This window comes from Neophocaena asiaeorientalis, unplaced genomic scaffold, assembly GCF_003031525.2.
Source record: "Neophocaena asiaeorientalis asiaeorientalis breed wild unplaced genomic scaffold, Neophocaena_asiaeorientalis_V1.1 scaffold62, whole genome shotgun sequence".
Classification (NCBI taxonomy): domain Eukaryota; kingdom Metazoa; phylum Chordata; class Mammalia; order Artiodactyla; family Phocoenidae; genus Neophocaena; species Neophocaena asiaeorientalis.
Genome location: NW_020175191.1, coordinates 7,923,008 through 7,941,746, shown reverse-complemented (window position 1 = coordinate 7,941,746; position 18,739 = coordinate 7,923,008). Strand labels below are relative to the sequence as shown.

At 40.5% G+C, this 18,739-nt stretch overlaps 1 protein-coding gene across 3 annotated transcripts in view; it reads right to left on the bottom strand.

The window, feature by feature from the left end:
- Positions 1–18,739, bottom strand: part of PDE4DIP (phosphodiesterase 4D interacting protein) — a 217,252-nt gene that overhangs the window by 42,268 nt on the left and 156,245 nt on the right. The window contains exons 25-27 of one of the 3 annotated variants that reach the window (XM_024764823.1): positions 9,559–9,647; positions 4,107–4,339; positions 1,047–1,482 (exon numbers count right to left, since the gene is read on the bottom strand). In XM_024764823.1, the coding sequence (XP_024620591.1) occupies positions 1,047–1,482; positions 4,107–4,339; positions 9,559–9,647 (758 nt within the window). Of the gene's footprint in view, positions 1–1,046; positions 1,483–4,066; positions 4,340–7,748; positions 7,981–9,558; positions 9,648–18,739 lie in introns of those variants that run through there. The other 2 variants (XM_024764820.1, XM_024764821.1) reach the window with 2 other exon arrangements.

Genomic DNA, 18,739 nt, shown 5'->3' with positions numbered 1-18,739 from the left:
CACGATGTTCATTGCAGCTCTATTTACAATAGCCAGGACATGGAAGCAACCTAAGTGTCCATCGACAGATGAATGGATAAAGAAGATGTGGTAAATATATACAATGGAATATTACTCAGCCATAAAAAGGAATGAAATCGGGTCATTTGTGGAGACGTGGATGGACCTAGAGACTGTCATACAGAATGAAGTAAGTCAGAAAAATAAATATCATATATTAACACATATATGTGGAATCTAGAAAAACGGTACAGATGAACTGGTCTGCAAGGCAGAAATAGAGACATAGATGTAGGGAACAAATGCATGGACACCAATGGGGGAAAGGGGGAGGGTGGTGGGATGAACTGGGAGACTGGGATTGACATATATACACTAATATGTATAAAATAGATAGCTAATGAGAACCTGCTGTATAGCACAGGGAACTCTACTTCATTTTGCTGTACAGTAGAAACTAACACAACATTGTAAAACAACTATACCCCAATTAAAAAAAAAAAAAGAATCCTCTGTAGTCTCCATTTTACTTAATCCTCAGCTCAGCTGCCTCCCCTTAGAGGATCCCGATAACTCCTTCTGAGGCTCAGGGACAGACACCTGTGATGAGCTGTGATGAAAATGGCAGTGATAAGGAAGAGATGTCATTACACACCACTTGTCTGGCTGCCTTAAAACTCCATGTATCCCTATATTGCATCCTATTGAAATGATCTGGTTTTGTGCCATCTTTTCCCACCATACTGAATACCTGAAGGACAGAGACAAAGCCTTATTGCCTGCTTCCAATGTCTAGTCTCTTATCTGGAAAATTAGGCACTCAAATATTTATGGAAAATTAATTATTCATGTAATATTTATAAGATAATGTTGTAAAAAACCTTTCTAAAGGTTGATGTGTGAGGAATATTATCACCACTACTTGTGGTGCAAAGGTGCCCTTCCCTTGGTACCTCCTGACCCACAGGGCAGAACTGTTTAAGGTAGAAACTGACATTTCCAACCCTTCTCCAAGGGTCTTTCATTCCGTCTAATCCCACACTTACTTGGTGGGTATCTGCTGTGAAGGCAGTCCCAAGGTCAAGGCTCTGGGGTCTGGGGCAAGGCCTCGTGGTCACACCTTCCTCTTCTTGACATTGGTGCTTTCCAGAAGAGCGAACCAGCTCTGTGTTCATTCTGTCGATCTCCCTGGCCAGGTGCCCAAGGAGCTCAGGATTAAGTTTACTATTCCCTTCTCTGGTGCTCAGTACCAGCTGTTCTTTGAGGAGGTTGATGATATTGTGGGCATTCTTCAGTTTTCCCTGGAGCTTTCTGAATTCAGCCTGAAGGCTATTCTCATTCGGACCCCCTTTGGCAACCACAGTCTCCACCACCACCTCGCCCTTCTCCTTGTCTTCCTCAATCTCCCATCCATCAGACATTGCTTCTCCCATCTGCTCTTTCAGCTCTGCGTTCTCAAGGCAAAGGCTCAGCATGGTGTTCCTACAGGAAACATACATAATCAGGGGCCAGGTCTGGTCTTGGCCTCGGTTCCTAAGAGCCCCGTTTACCCACACCGCAGGCCATCAGAGACTCAGAGACACCCCAGAGCATGAAGAGACCTCAGAGACCTACAACAACTCCCTTATTTTATACACGAGGAAACCAAGACTCAGAAAGAGCAAGAGATTACCCGCACTCCCATAGCTACTTGGTGGCAGCATCATCACTAAAAATCTAGGACTCAAGACACCCAGTCTAGTTGTCTTTACACATGTTTGCAGCCTCATGTTCTAATTTTCAGCGGCCTCCAGAGTAAACAAGGGTAACTACACTGTTAAGAAAAAAATAAAAAGGACATTGGGACAAATTTATTATTATGGATTCTACAGTTCTATTAATTATCATCAGTCACTTTTCAACTACTGGATAAGAAATTTGGACCTAGGAACACAGAAGAAATAAATAACACTAGTCACAACTATCATCAAATGTACTTATGTTAATTATTCGCTTTACGTCTGGTTCCTGAGATAGGAGATCATCTTCATGAGAACAGGGATTCTGTGTGTCCCGTTCACCCTGTACCTCCAGAACCTCCACAGTGCCAGCTGCGCATAAAATATTCAATTTGTTGAGGAAATAAAATGGACTAAATAACTAATTTTCACCAAGACATTCTAGACGCAGCCTTTCCTCCCACCAAATATTTCACTAGGATTGGGTGGAAGCAATAAAAAATATGGCTTTAAAAAGGCAATTTACTTAAAAAGGCAGTTCACTTAACCTCTAACACTGACCTAGTGGAGTTATTGGATGCTTACATGAAATTACATAAGTGGTATGGCTGGCTCGGTGTCTGCAACAGAGAAGTCATTTAATCCTGCTCACACTAGCTGCAGACCTGAGGAATACTGACAGCAGAATCCTAGGAGGTGCTTGTTTAAAAAGCTTTAGAGCTAAGGCCTACAAATCGACATTTTACTTAAGTTCCACAGGGGATTCTTAAGCACGCTAAATTGAGAACTGCTGACCAGAAGAGGCAAAGGAAAAAGGAAGTAATAATTCATAGCCCGAAGGACCAGCAGTTGGCTATGCCCCTAGACTGGGTTTCTCAGATCCTGAAGTTCTGGAATAGAGCACAGCTTGTCTAGCATGAATCAAGGATGAAAATGCTTTAGGACACAGGAATCAGAGAGATCGTCTATGAGAGTTTCAATGGAGAAAAGTGGGACAGGTATTTTACCAAAACTGATGTGTAAAAGGGAAAGAAAGGGGCACACGTGTGGTATAAAGAAGAATATTTAATATTATGTCATAACTTTATATTTGCTGTGTTCACAATACAAACTAACAACAGCAATGTTCAACAAAATCTCAAAAGAGGGACTACGAATTACATAGATTCTATCTTCTACAGTATCAGTGGTGCTTCAGGTTGGATGAAGAGTTCAATCAGTTTCAGGAAAATAATTCATGAAGGTACTACATTTGGTTGGATTGTATATTCAACTGTAGGATCAAAAGAGATGTATTGTTCTCACCCATGATAGCACAATAAAGTTTACGCATAACAAAGTTTAAGTCAAACTTAAGCTTTAACTTAAGTAGAATTTAAGAAAAGAAATATGATAATTCAGAGTAAAAGAGCCAACATTAAGGATGATCACAAGAGTATTTCAAAAATTGTTTGACAAAGTACACAGTATAGAAGAAAAAGGTTTATAATTTAGTAATTGGAAGCCAGGGGTCTAGCCAGGGACTATTATGCAACCTTGAACAAGTTACCAGAACTTTTTAGGCCAGAGTTTCCTCGACTATGAAATAAGACATTATGCTGGATGTCAAGGTCCTCTTCTGTACTAATATTATTCTACGATTCAGGGACATTTAAGTGGCACACAATAGGCAGGGAAATAATGGGGCATGAATTAGAAGTTGTACATCTGCACAGCTGTGTTCTAAACAGCAGGCCATTATGATTATGACCCTCAGGGATGAATGAATAAGTGGATTAGCCCTATGTTATCAGCATGTTCCCCAAGCATCTTTTGAAAAAAAGCCATTAAAGACAGAGTGGTCAATCTAGCCAATGAATAAGCTACTTACCACTTTTGCAAAGTAAATAAAACAGCAGAGATTATTAAAATTGCTACTCTGTGATTTAAGGATTTGTGCTGCTGAGAGAGAGCTGAGTGGAGGTGGAAGGGCCTCTGTATAAATCCTTCTCCTCATGGACTATTCTGGTTCTGCATAGAGCAGTGAAGAAGCATCTTGGGTAGCAGAAGATTCCTTACATGTCACAGTCAATTCAAAAGAGCAATACGAGTCATACAACTAGGAGATTTCCACTCATGACAGTCATACATGTATAGCTAATAATGGACATTATTATACTGAATTGAGACCAGATTTATTTGAATAGTTTGAATGGTAATTATTGATAATCCCCATTATCCGATATTATTAACTTTTCTAAGAATCTGTAGAACAATTAATGCACGGAGCATGGGATGTGGATCAAAAAGCCCCATGGCAGCACAAATGCCTTGGCAGCAGCAAGGTGAGTCCCCTGGCTATGGTAGCCTCTCTGTCAGCAGGCTCCCCTTCTCTGGTGCACATCCTACCTGATGTGGGCCACAGAGGAGAATCCTGCTTCCTCGATTTGAGCCTTTAGCTCCTTCAGTTCCCCCTCAGCTTTCCTCTTCTCCTCTAAGAGCTGATGAATCTCAGCCCTCAGGTGGAGCATCTCCTCCTGAAGACCCCTGTTACTGTCCTCTCCTGTCATGGACGGAGGGGCAAGAGATACGTTCTGGGTCTCCACAGCTGCCAGGCTTTTCTCCAAAGCTACCTTGATGAGCTGAAAGAAAATCATGGTTTAAAGAAGTTAGTGCATTGAAGAGGATCTACGAGGAACATCAGATCACAAAGGCAGCCTTCTAGGGGACCAAAACAGGCAGACCTAAAAGGAGCTCCCCCTCTAGGACTCCTCAGCCATAAGGGCCCTGGAGACTGGTTTGGGTGAGAGGACATACCCCACAAGCAGGGAGAACTGTTGCCATGGGCAGAAGGTGGGTGAGGAAAAAAACACAAGCACACAACAAATTTAAAACAAAAGCAAACAAATGAGGTTTAAACAGGACTGGAGAGTGTAGATGCTGTGATCCTTCTCTTTCTGAGGGGACAGAGTTCTCCGGGAGTCTTCTCACAGTCAGGAAGCTTCATCAGCTCAACACTTGAGTCCTTGACTGCAAAGATCATGGCTAAGATACCAAAGCTCGAAGCCTGAGGCTGTAACTCAGACTCCAAAAAGGATGATTACGAGGAAGGATCCGGGCACTCAGGAATCAGGAGTCATAGTCAGAGAATTAGGGTATAGGCGGAGCTACAGTTAAGACAAAGCAACCTTAATTTCATTGGCAACAGGAGAATCACACTCTACAATTGCTGAGAAGTTAAAGAGAGGCCACCTGCCTAGCAACCAATTTCCCTTGTTGGTTATCACCCTACGCTGATGTTGCCAGCCAAACTCTCTCTACAAATCTGAGCACGTGAGAAGAAAACAAGCAGAAGCAATTTCCCATCACCTTTGTTTTTTGAGGATACTCTTGAAGTTACTCCTTAATGTTCAACTAGAGCAGACTGTATAGTTTTTCCTCAGATAATATTTTAGGGCCTCCCTGGTGGCACAGTGGTTAAGAATCTGCCTGCCAATGCAGGGGACATGGGTTCAAGCCCTGGTCTGGGAAGATCCCACATGTCACAGAGCAACTAAGCCCATGTGCCAGAACTACTGAGCCTGCGCTCTAGAGCCCGTGAGCCACAACGCCTGAGCCCGTGTGCCACAACTACTGAAGCCCGCACACCTAGAGCCCACACTCTGCAACAAGAGAAGCCACTGCAATGAGAAGCCCACGCACAGCAACGAAGACTCAATGCAGCCAAAAATAAAAATAAATAATTTTTTAAAATTAATTTTTTAACTTTTAAATTTTATTGTTCGTCTTGGGCTCCTCTCCAGCTTTTCCCATGCTTTTAAAAGTGTAGAAACCAAAACATGAGTATGATAATCTACTTAGTGTATGACTAATCATTTTACTATGTGAATTTCTTGCCTGTCTGTCGAATATTAACCTCATATCCCAATGTCATATTGGCTCATTTTTCCTTTCAGTGGCAGCATTTTGGGGTTTTACTTAACTTCAGGTCAATTTTGACCTCCCAATTTTCCAACTCTCCCCACAGCTATTTCTGGGTCATATTGTTTTCTTTTATCTCTATAAATATAATGACTTGTACCTGTCACAAATTCATTCCGGCTATACAGAATCATTTCACAATTATCAAAGTCATCAAAATATTTATGTGCATCTCCATGAATCATGTAGCGGCCACTTGATTAGGGATGATTTGTAGAATTAATTATGTGCTTTATTGCTTCATTTAGGTCAGAAATATTGATATATTGGACAGAACAGGGCTCAGAGGAGCTTAAATGGATCAGTGATCAACAGCTGCTTGGCTTGGCACAAAGCCACCGACTGTTGCTTTGGACCTCGTAACAGCATGATAAAATCTAGGTTTCAGGTATGTCCTGGGGTTGATTCATATGGCACGTATGTGTAAAAGCATTTGGTAGCATAGCAGTTGAGGTTGTAAAGAGATGTGTGAGATACGCACCCACGTCAAAGAAGAAAGAGATGCCTCACACAGGTGCTCATTTCCTAGGCATCCAATCCCACCTGGGGGTGTAAGCCTGAGATTGAGAGGCTCCTGGGAATGTGTTTCTATGGTTCTACTGCCAGGCTTAGTTGGACTGGTGGCCATCCCCACATGTGCCACGAAGCACTTGGGTCAAAATAAAGGAAGGGGGACTGGATAAAACCACTTTTGAAAGTTTATGACCTCACCCTTCATTTAAATTATGTGACATTACCTTTCTAAATAAACTCTTTGCAACTAACTAAACAATGTCATCAGCTTTGAATATGGACACATTTATTCTTTTCTAAACCTTAAGGGTTCCTTCTGCTTAAAAATGTCTAACTTTAATAATACCATCTATTTTTAAAGTGCCTTCTAGATGTATGTTATCTTCTATTGATTTAAATATACCTACTTTCTTTAAAAAGAAAAAATAAGACCCATGGAATGTCAGTATCAGAAGGGACCTTAAGGTTCATCTGGTTCAATTTCTTACTTTTAAATGAGAAAATAGAGGTCTGATTTGTTCCCAGGCTAATTTGCCTTTTCATATTTCCATGTCCAAGGGAGTTTACTTTAGCTGCCTTGTCTGTAAAATTTAAATGTAAACGCATGAAAAGTGACTCAGGATCTAACCTTTTTAGTTTTTTCTTTAACATCTACGGAAAGCTAGTATTTCTATTGTTTTTCCTGAAGTAAAACCCCAGGGCTTCCAGAGTATGTGGCGGTAGTATGAATCCTTTAGTTCTATTGTTAATTACGTCTCTTACAGGTAGTTGTCACTGGTTTTTCACATTTCCTAATTCATCTATTCTATTGCTTCCATGGTATAATTCAACTTTTATGTGTGCTGGTTTTTCATTTGCCCCATGGAGATCAATGTGCAGATCTGATCTCTTATTTGAATAGAGTGGTTTTGTTTTAGCCCTATTCCTTCATACCTCCCACAGTGTAATTCATTTCTCAGACAGCATTAGGGTATTAAAAAATGACCTTTTTTCAAGTTCATCACTGACTCTCCTTTGCGGTTTTGATTGTTGATTAACTTTTCTCCATTGCAAAAATTCGAACAAAGAAAGGCAATGATTGATTACTCTAGTTTCTTTCACAGGAACTTCCTAGGTATTTGTTACAGATCTTACATTTGATTGGGAATGGAATTGTGTGAGAGGTATCTGAGGACAATTACCATCATGGCCAGGCCTGGCACTTCCTGAGGAGGGTGAGTCCAAAAATAAATATGAAGCAATCTGCTTTGGCCAAAAGGTGGTTCTTGCCTTAAAAGGCACACAAAGTTGGATGTGTTTGTTAGGGGAAGTGTGCGTATGCTTCAAGTGGGAAGGGAGCTTGGTGTTGAGGATAAGGTCTACCTCCCAAGGACACAACTAGGAGAAGCTCAGAGCTCAATCTTAAGGGACCAGTTACCAGGAGAAAAGCAAACACATTTTTGAGAATCTGGACACAAAACAGTTACGACAAAACAAGCTTTATTTAATTGGTAGCAGGAGAGTCACACCAACAAACCTCAGAAAAGCTGAAGTAAGTTTACAATGATTTCACACACCTCCTTCCCCAAAACTGAAGATTGATTTTCAAGGAAAGGGGATACAGAGAAAACAGTGCTTACCCAAGATATTTTTCATCCAACAGGTAAATACTTGTCTAACTTATTAAGTATCTCCTATGCCAGGTGATAGGGAAGACATTGCAAGGGAAGTACAAATGCCCCAATGTAAAGGTTTATTCCAGGCTTGGACTGACCTCAAAATGTTGTCTGATCATTTTCTCCACGCTCGGCTATAGAAAAGAAGGTTGAGGAAGAAGTGACTTTACAAACCAGTTTGCCTATAACTGAGAAGCAGAGTGAAGAACTCGTGCTATCAGGCATAGTTTGGACCACATCAGTCGGAATCTGGTTCTCTCCATATCCGTGTCTCCTGTTCACTTATTCTGAAGTTAACCCTGACCCAGAGTAGCAATAACCATCAGTGACCTGCTGACATCCCAATCTAGCTCTGTTTTAGAGTGGATATTTTCTCATCCTGCAGATTCCTCTCTCTCACCCAAGATCCTCAGTGAAATCAGGGAATGAGAGGTAAGGGATCTGTCCAGAGGGGCAGTGGTGCACATAATTAAAGTTAAAAGCACCGGTTAGGAGGACTCAGAAGCAGCGGTCCAAGCAAAAGGAGAAGTGGAGTTCATGCAGGAGCTCAAGGGAGAAGTTAGGGTCAGGTGTGTCTAGAGCAGCAAAAAGGGAATCTTGGTAGAAGGTAAAGACACTGTGCTGAGGATGTGAGGTATTCCAGACAACTGCTTGTGTCCTCAAGAGTCAAAGACTGTGCCAAATCCTGTGAGATTTGGGGACTGCTCACTTGGGTCTTTCTGTTGGTTTATTAGACGTCTCCTCTTTTTCTTAGGCAGGAGATGAAGAGGCAGACCCAGAAAGCCTCATGTCCCCTGTAGTTTCCCTAATAGCTCCAAGGAGCCTATCACTGGAAAAGCCCAGCCAGCTGCTTCTGCAGAAGGACAGATACCAATGATCCACTTTCCCCTTAAAAACTCGGAGAGTCGCAGGCCTGGTCCATCCAGGACATGTGATTGCTAAATGTCACTGGGCAAGGTGAAGACACACAGGAGTTCCAGTGGGTGCTATGGGATCACTATTGGTGACTTAATCTCTGAGGTCTAGGACATTCTGCTCTTGAGCTTGAGAAAATGCTGGTTACACCTTCACTGATGGTTGGTGGGAACAATGTTTTAGCCTTGGGTACCAAGTTCTGAGGTTTGACAGGGGCTTGCTCTTGAAGTGTCATCTGCTGGTCACTGACGTGTCACAACCTGGGTAGATTGTCAGGTTGCCCAACAAGGTTCTCTTTTATATAGTGAGACTTCGCTGAGAATGATCCCTGCTTTGGAAGCATTCCGATCCTCTTGGAGTTCCTCAGAAAACACTCTCCTGAAGCAGGTCCTAGGCCTGCCACCTCCCCAAGCAGCCCTTCGATGACTCCCTGTCTTCTGTGATGTGTTTCAGTTACAAAAGCCCAAGAGTGTAAGTGTTCAGGTCTTGTTGTAAGTAAAAATTCTTCTGAAGCTATAGCTATAGACGGTACATAGGAGCAAAGGAGGGTAGGAGGGGGCAGAGAGCAGGACCACAAGATACAAGGAGTAAAAAGGGTGGATTGGAAAGAAAAATGGAGTGAGGATAGGGGTTGGCAAGGTGGCAAGGAGGATAGGAGGGCAGGAGGAAGACTGGGAAGTGGTTTATCTAAAAAGATAGCTTCTCACTCCAGGCCCACAAGGGCTGCAGGAGACCACCAGTCCGCAAAGGGCTACGAGCTCTGCACCCTGGGGCCCCAGTACCTGACTTGGACTTACTTGCTGGTGGCTATTGTGTGCGGCCTCCTCCTCAATACTGTCGGTGAACTCCGTGCTCGCATCCTCTGTGTCGTCCCCTGCAGCTGCACCTAGAAGTAGGTCCAGAAGACAAAGGTGACTCCCTTCACACGTGCCTTCCAGACAGCAGCTAAAATTACACTCTTTTTGCCATCCGCCTCTGATTTCTTCCCTTCCCCACATGGATGACCCCCTAGCCAGCAGGGCTGACAGGGAAAGCAGCACCAAGGTACCAACTCTGTAGAAAAGCTTTTTCACCGTATCACTGATACTTTCTTGCTAACACTCAAGCTTAAACCTCAAAACATAAGCTGGCTTGACTGCACAGACCTGTACTTAAGAAGCAGACTGTTAGATCGAGTGGTTACCCCCCTCACTTATTTCCAGAAAGCCAGAATTATTCTCCTCCAGCCACTGACTGTCTATGTAATAACTTTCCCTGTTGTGACATGGGCCCAACGTGACAACTTTTTCCCACCATCGAGTGCTGAGAGGGTCCCTGATTTCCTTGGGATTAGGGCAGCCCGGCTCCTCTCACACTTTTCCATTGCTGGGATCAGTCATGAGTGGGGTGATAATCTCGCTGAGGAACCCTCCTCTAAGGGTCCTGTGTCCTACAGAAGCTCAGGTCTAGTCCAGCCCCGTGGCAGAGAACGGTTCAGCTGTTTCCTAACCCCTTCCTCTAACCTCCCCTCCTCCCACCTCCCTCAAACTCTTGTCCAATGCCAACATCCCGTGCCTGAAGGGTTTCCTGCACTGCTTTGTCCAAATGGAATTTAATCCGTTCTTCCATTCCCCAAAGATGAACACAGTCACCCTGGGGTGCAAACAGCTATGCCCTGCACTAAGGAACAAGTAGTTGCAGGTTATGGTCCAGGTAAAGGTCTAGGGCAGTGCTGACCAATAGAACTTTCTGTGATTTTATGTCTCTGCTGTTGAATTCAGTAGGCACTAGTCTCATGTGACTACTGAGGACTTGAAATGTGGCTGGCATGACTGAGGAACGGACTTTTTAATTTAATTTAATTCAAATAGCCACACACGGCTGGTGGCTACCATATCAGACAGCACCAATCTAGGGCATTTCTTCTTCTCCACATCTGTTAAAATAAGGCCATTCATCAAATTTTAGATTGACACCTGTGGCCCACATTACTGATTTCTTGTGAAAGTGTAGGAATTCGAAGTGGTTAATTCATTTGGAAACCAAAGAAAATCTACCGTGACACTCCCCGGGTCTTACAGGATCTGCCCAAGTCAGAGAATTTTGAGATCTAGTTCTGACCCTGGCCTCAGCAACCAACCTGTTAAAACTCCTCTTATGACCGCTGGGAAACCTGGGCCTCAAAGAGATTAGGTGGCTTGACCTAGGTTACGTAGCTAGTTCTGGATAAGGGCTGTGTGGAGATGGCAAGTCTCCGGGCTTTCAGGCAGAGGCAACCCAATGTCCCCTCTGGTGACAAATCAGATCTTTGTCTCTTCCTCCAAGAGCAAAGAACCTGCTCCTGAGCTCAGACGTCTGTGAATGAAAGGCTCTGCGTGAATAATGAGCATTCGCTACCCTCAACAGGTAAGGTGAACAGGGCCAGTTCACACTTACGTTCCATCTCTTGGCATCTGCAAGTTTATACCTGGGATTTGCAATGGCCCAGGCCAATCTCATTAAAGTCCTAACAGCTTAATCTTTTGACTTATTATTCCCTGGTCTTTACTGTGAACGTTGTGTTAACTTTGGACTAAGGTAGTACCCTATTCAATAAAGCCCCACTCACAAGGAGGCACCTTTGCCATTCAGCATCTTTAGAGATCCTTGCCAGGCTGTGTACAGTAGGGATTTCCAATACTTACTTTTTCAAACCAGCCCTAGAACCATCTTATTCAGAACACTGGTTGTGTAGAGGTGAATGAACACACTTCCTAAGCTGTGGCTGCTTTGGAAACTCACTGAACCCAGGGTGCTAATTCACTTGAGGACATCCGTATCATATTATGCTCATTTTGGAAAATCTTTCCCTGTACAGCAATAGAGATCAGAACGTTTTTCTTTCCCTGCAAAGAAAATGAATTGTCCCACTCAGTGATAGATTAAGAAAACACACTTTTCACATTGTTTCCCTTCTGAGTGTTGGACTAGAGAATGATCCTGTGGTTGAAGAAGGTTCAGCTTATGAGGTCAGGATCCTCACCCCCATACCACTCTGGGCCCACATCCCATGATGATTCCTGTACTAGGTTCCAGAAGTAGGGTAAGTGGGGATTAGAAAGAGTGATTGTCATTGGCCTTGAAGGCTTTTGTCTAACACTTTCTGCCCTCCACTTACCTTTGTCAACCTTTCTGATGCCACATCTCCATCTCTACATAATGTTCTCTCTTTAATTCACTCTGGGGCAGGATACCATGATTTTGACTTCATCAGGAGTTAAGTGGAGGCAAAGCAAAAATGCTCATTTCATCCTGACATTCTACTACTAGGGGTTTTGTTTTCCTCATTCTTTTTTTCATCTAGCTTAGTCTGCCATACTTCCTTCAGGGCAGCTATAAGGGTTGCTCAGCCCTTTACCAATCTGAATTAAAATGCTAAAGCCTTTTTTATGTGTGTTTGTTTGAGGGGTAAAGTTAAAAAAAATTATAGAAAACATTGGAATAAGTTGTCCCACACAAGGTCCTATCTATAAGTTTATATTAGCCGTTCCTCTTTCTGTTTTTACCATTTCTGTTCTTTTTTTTTAAATGACAATAAAGGACTTCTCTTTTGTGGAGGATACCCTTTTCTATGCTTTCACAAAGCAACAAAACACTGTCTTCAGAACTAAGTTGGAATAGTACTTTAAATTTCTAATTTAAAGGTACTATATATTGATGGAGTGCTTATGTTTGATAAATAAATAAAATGGTCTGCCACCTTTAGAATTTCTGAAAGCTAAGAACCTGTTCATTCAAATTTAACTTGCTTCGCCAGGTTTTATCTCCAGGATTAAGTTTTACATATTAGACTGGAAATTTTATTAAAACCTTTTATTTGAGGCTTTGATGGTAGTTTCTCAAGTTGTGGTTCTTCCAAGTTTCTAGGCTCTGAACTACACATAATGGAGATGGTACCAAAACTTCCCTTTCTTAGATTTAGAAAATTATTTTCTACCAACTACCTGACTCTATAAAGTGTATAGAAATAAACTTCTATAATACTATAAAATCCTTGGGCAAAAATGTAAGTGGTATGTAAAAATAAGGTCTTTTTTTTTCATCGAGGCAAAAATTCATACTTCTGTGCTTTCTAAATTGAGGATGGCATAATTATTGAGAACATGGACTCTGGAGCCAGATTGTCTAGGTTAGATTTTTGCTCCCATCATTAGATACGTGACTTTAGACAAATCACCACCTTTCTGTAACTCAGTTCCATCACTTATTAATTAGGGTTAATAGTAATATCCACTCCATAAACCTGTCAACTTTCAAGGGTTTGGTGCTTTTGAAGGGCTTAGAATAGTGGTTGGCATATACTGTGTTCTCAGTATGTTGCATTATTATTATTGTTTTAAATTATTGTTGGTAAACTGGTCTATGGGCTGAAAAGTTGAGGGTAGAAAAAGACCGTAGAACCTAAAAGTACTCAGCAGAAGAAAATTCTATACCTCATCTTTTTACTGGATGATCTTAACTGAGTCTATCTGTACTTCTTCACTGCTGAATATGTTTCCCCAACAGGAGGTTTGAAGTAACACTCTTATGTTCTCCCTACTTTGCAGGACAGTTGAAAAAAACACAGATCTATCAGTAGATTAAGATGAACTCTTTTGAATAGGTTTTACAAATAGGATTCATCATCATTAAATAATAACTGCCTTAAAACTCCATCATGCACAAATAAGCCTTGAGGGAAAGTCATGAAGTGTTATTTTAATTCTCAGTAATGAGTCCCAACTGGGCTGCAACAAGACCATATTCTCCAAATTCTACTCTACCATCATTGCTTCCTTTTTAAGCCATTTATACACAACCAACAGAAAAGGAGTAATATTTTCCCACAAAGTTACTCAGAACACAGGAGTCCTATCTGCCTAATTTTGAAAGGGGATTCAAAGAGCTAAACTTTACAGCACGAACAAGTTTGCAGTAACAAGCGCCCGGCTGTTTTTCCCTCAGTGCCAGGCTCTTATGTCCTCTGGGTTCACCTCACTTTCACTCCTAGGCACTCTGCCATGTGCTCATTACAAGAGCTCTCACCTGTTCACGTCATGAACCAACTATTGATGACTTAAATATTATGATGCTACTTGAGAGGATCAAAGAAAAAAGGTCTCCTATCAAACTGCAGTATTACCTGCATCCATTCCCTTCTGGAACATAAGAAAACTTTAAGATTTCATATAATCTTCCATAAGCTTCTGCCAAGAAATAAAATTCTTTAACTAGACAGATTCTGATATTGGAACTGAAGTAGCTAGAAATCTGTTGTCTGCAGTCAAGCCCCTTCATGGTATATCTTTGTCTTTAAATTGCAATGTCTCTTAGGTACCCTTCCAGCTTACAAGCTTACAATTCAGAAGGCAACGGTTTTCAGTGACTTAAAAGTCTGTAATGTCAAGGAATTCTTCCTGCTTATGATCTCTTTTTTCCTCAAAGAACACAAGAAACAGGCCTTTCCAGGAATATACACAGGGACAGCACCACCCACCAAAACAACGGACTCCTCAAATTTTCACCCCACTCTCCTACTCTCCTTCAGCAAGGAGAGCAAGAAATGCTTTTTGAAGGTAAAGTAGTCCATTTCACATTTCTGTGGGAAGCATAACGCTGTTTCTTTAGTCTCACTTCCTTGAGAGTAGAAAAATTCAGGTTTCCTCCTCATCCTTTCTTTAGTTAAATTTCCTGAGCCTTATTTGACTTGGAATTTTAGTACAATAATCAATAGACTGATTCTCCTATAAGGAAGAAAAAAAGATAGGAGCTTTCTCTACTTTTCTCATAAATCTTTTAAGAATGAAACCAAATAGTTACTGTTTGGCCTTTGATAATTTTATTGGATCAGTGACAATTTTCTGTGTCTCAACTATAGCTGAAATTCTAACACTTATATATGAAAAAGTACACGCTCCATTTCAGCACAAATGTTAACACAGTTTAACACAACACAGTGCCATGAAGAAATGAATATTTACAGCTTGTTTTGGTGGGGAAATAGTCCTAGAAATAATCTAGCACCACCACGTTACTGGATTATTTAACACATCACTTCCTTCTTCATTTAAATTGTTATGAATCACTCTAATTTTTCTCAACAGCCCTAAGACCAAAACTTTAAGTGGTAAAAGTAAACCTGCTTTTATTATCAAACTGATAGTACTTCATGGAAACAGTCAGAAATTCATGGTTTATAAAACATACTTGTATATATACATGCCTCTAAAGTTCACAGATTGAGAGACAGGTTGGTATTTCAGAGCAGTGGTTTTGATAATTGCAAAAGGAAGCACTGTGTACTCATGTAATATACCAAAAACAAACCTACATGCATTTCCTAGACAATCATGAGTTCTCAAAGGGAACAAGGAAGTCCATTTGGTTCATGTACTTAATTAACAACCTTACTCTTCATATTACTTTAGATCAAACATTTTCTGATGTTGATGAACTTTCTATTTTATCCTTCCAGCTTTAGCAAGAAGAAAACAGTATGATAAAGATTTCTGGAATTTGACTTTAAACAACAAAAAGGGAAAGTAATCCAAAAAGAATTAGTATGTCACTTTATAAGTTTAATTATTCTTATTTGAAATCTGATAAAATTAGTATTGTCAGCTCTACAGTTTTATGTGTCCCTTCTACTTCCCATCCTTTGTTGGAAGCAAATTATAAATTTGCTTTATTTGGGAAATTTCTTTGGGAAATTCATCCTGGCTCAGTGATTACATAGAAAGAAGTTGAGAACTTACCTTCTGTCAATACTCAAACTACTTAAAAGCAACATGGTAGTCTTTCAATCATAATAAAAAAGGCTTAAAAAAGTTATTGCTCCAAAAGTCTAGTGGGAGGGTGGCTTAAATCCATAGTCCAAAAAGCATTAAGATGCAGAAACTATTACCCCACAGAAATCACTCTGATGTACTGTCCCACTGACTCATTCCTTCTGTTTTTTAATTGGGTTGCCTTATATGCGGCTCCATATTCCCAGCTATTCTTTCTAGAGTACAAATGGTTCTATACCACCAAAGGGAGAAGAAAAGCTCTCTGAGCTCTACCCCAAAGAAAAATGAGAAAATACTCTATATGATTGTATCTCAGAGGATGTTAGTATCTAAAAAAGAAAGCTAACTTCATTTATCCCACCTCTAGTGCCATTTCTGTAAGGCAGGATGGAAAATGGACTTTAAAAGTGTGTGGGTCACTGTATTCCTTCCCGACTCCCTAGGAAGTTTGTCATATATCCCTGCACACTGCCTGCAGGCCTCTAGAATTACTACTGAGACCCTAGTTGAAGAGGCAACTTGAGTTTTTCAGGGACATGAAGAGTCTGTGACTTTTTCAAATAAAAAGACCAAGAAACCAGAGAACAGTAACTCTATCCTAACAACAGGAACTAGAGTTTTCCAATACTAGCTCAAGGAAAGCAAAGGTATTAAATTATAGTTTCCTCTAGGGCTTACAGTCCAAAGGGAAGTGACTTTAGGTAGGTCAGTCAACATTTATTCCTCAATGAAAGGAGCAATTTGGGGTGTAATCTGATCTATTCCTTCTTTCCATAATCAGAAGACTCTAGATCCAACGAGAAGACTGAAGCAGAGAGAACTGAAATCAACTTTCTTGAACTGTTTTGAAGCTATGAACCAAACCTCTCAACCAGACACTGAATTAGAAGCCTAAGTAAGCATAAAACTGATAGGTCTTTTGTATATATCTGCCATTTATGTATAATCTGTGCAAGTAGAATAAACGAAAGGATCTCCTAAGGAAACTCGTGGCTTGGATCTAATATCCTATCCAGGTTAAGATTTTCTTGATCTTTAACAGATCTCTCACTATACATAATGACCAAGACAAATCTTTTAAAAATATGAAGGAGGAACCAAAAATGTTGCTATCATCCACAACTGAATGAAGAGACGTGGGTGTGGGAGAGGGTTGGGTCAGGGGGGATAAGGACAGAAGTACACCTCATCAAAGTAAAAGGTTGACAATGTTAAAATAGTCCCATCAGGCCTTTTCAGAAAAAGTTATAACTTGGCTAAATAGCTAAAAAGAGAACACCAGAAAAATGTCGATTTATACTAGGCACTAACAATCACCAGACTTCAATGATACAGTTTAAACCTGTAATAGAAAAGAGTTTAGGGGAAATATCTGTCAAAAGGACTCCATTTCACTCATTAAATAAATCTTCTTGGAGGTCCTTTTCAACTCTCTAGCTCTAAAAACTATAGACTTCAACTACCCTGACCTCTTACAACCATTACAATCAAAAAGGAAATGTGAGAAAGACCAAATCCATCAATACGCATTTTTCTCAATTTAAGTTCTATGCTTCCAATTAAGCATAGCCTGAGTGAGAATTCATTTCATTTTCGTTCACGCTTTTTATTCAAGCACAAGGTTCTATAAGCACACAATGCTTTATCTAAAATTATTGTAAGGTTGAAAAATGCCTGGCAAAAGTAGAATAATTCAGTAAGAGAAAATGACTGTGCCCCTGAAGAGAGAATGGAATCATATTATAGCATGCTAAATATGATTATATGAATGATGTGTCCAAAACATCATCTATCTGTGGGATACAGAACAAAGTTCATTAGAATCATGTTCTCTAATAAGATGCCAAATTACCACACAAAATTGTTAGACCAGCAAGCTCTCTCCAGTTAGCACTGTTTGTAAGCCTCATTCCAGCTATACAGACCAGAAAGTCAGTACCAGATTTTAGTCACATCTACATTATCAAGACCAAACTTTTAATTTCTCTTGTGCCACTAAATCACCTAATTTTCTAAAATGTTTCCCAAGGACCAATATCAAAGGTAAGTAGCTATAGTACAAGTTACTCTGTCTTTTCAAGATCCAAATCAGGACTACAATTCACTCACTTTCTCCCCCAATCTACGTATTTTGTTCACTGCCCAGTAGGAAGTTGAGTTTCTCATTATTCACCCCACAACCTTAATATTTCTAACATTTAGCAACTGTTCAAGATAACAAGGGAAATTCCTATTCTCGTTGGAGAATGACAGAAGTAGTAGTTTACATAAATTACTGTAATCACTGTGAGCCATTAGAACCCAAATATCACCCATGGTTGAATCTTAATAGGAAACTTAGAAAGTGTCATTGGTCTATTAGTAAAAATAAGGAAAGGAATTTCTTAAATGCCTTGTAATCATATGACAGGCTAGCCTTTGGTGGGGTGATATTTCTACAGCTCGATTACCCTCCTCTTTACTTCTACAATGTTACAGAGCTTTGTGCAGGAAAGGGTCACTAAACATTGGAAGACTAAGAAAAAATGGATGATTCTGCTTATATTTCCAATCTCCTTTCTTAAATGACCCCTGTACCACCCAAAGCCTAATAAAACTGAAAAGCTTTCCATTAAGAGGAAAGCTTATGGCTACCAATCTTTTACAAACTATCAGTACTTAATCAGAGAATTCCATGGTGTTTCTCGAGTAGAATATTTTCTTCCCTGTCCATTTTAGAGTGACAGATGATCTATCTGTTACAGGCATGGCTAAGGTTACAGAAACTTGGGAAGAATTTATAAGGTAAGCAAGCCATGTCAACACATGAATGTAAAAATAAAAGTGTCATATGAAAAATGGAGGGAAAAAAGAAAAACCATTGTGCTTCACCTCGTTTAGAAAGGGTACTCGGTCACATTTATGGGGCTGAAGAGCCTCAATCCCTATTCACCAAATTCCATGTTTAAAAACTGAAACCTGAGCTTCTAATCTAGGAAATTAATTCCAGCAGAAATAACAAACCTCATGGGTTAGCAAGGCTACAAAGTAAACTTGGTTACTTTTTATACTCTTGACATTTAAGATACCAGAAGTATAATCTCAAGGGCCCCCTTCCTTACATCTGTCATGTTGAAATAAGAAAGCATTGAGACAATGACCGAAACCTAGAAAGATCTGCGACATTTCTTTCTAAACTATTCAAACACATCAA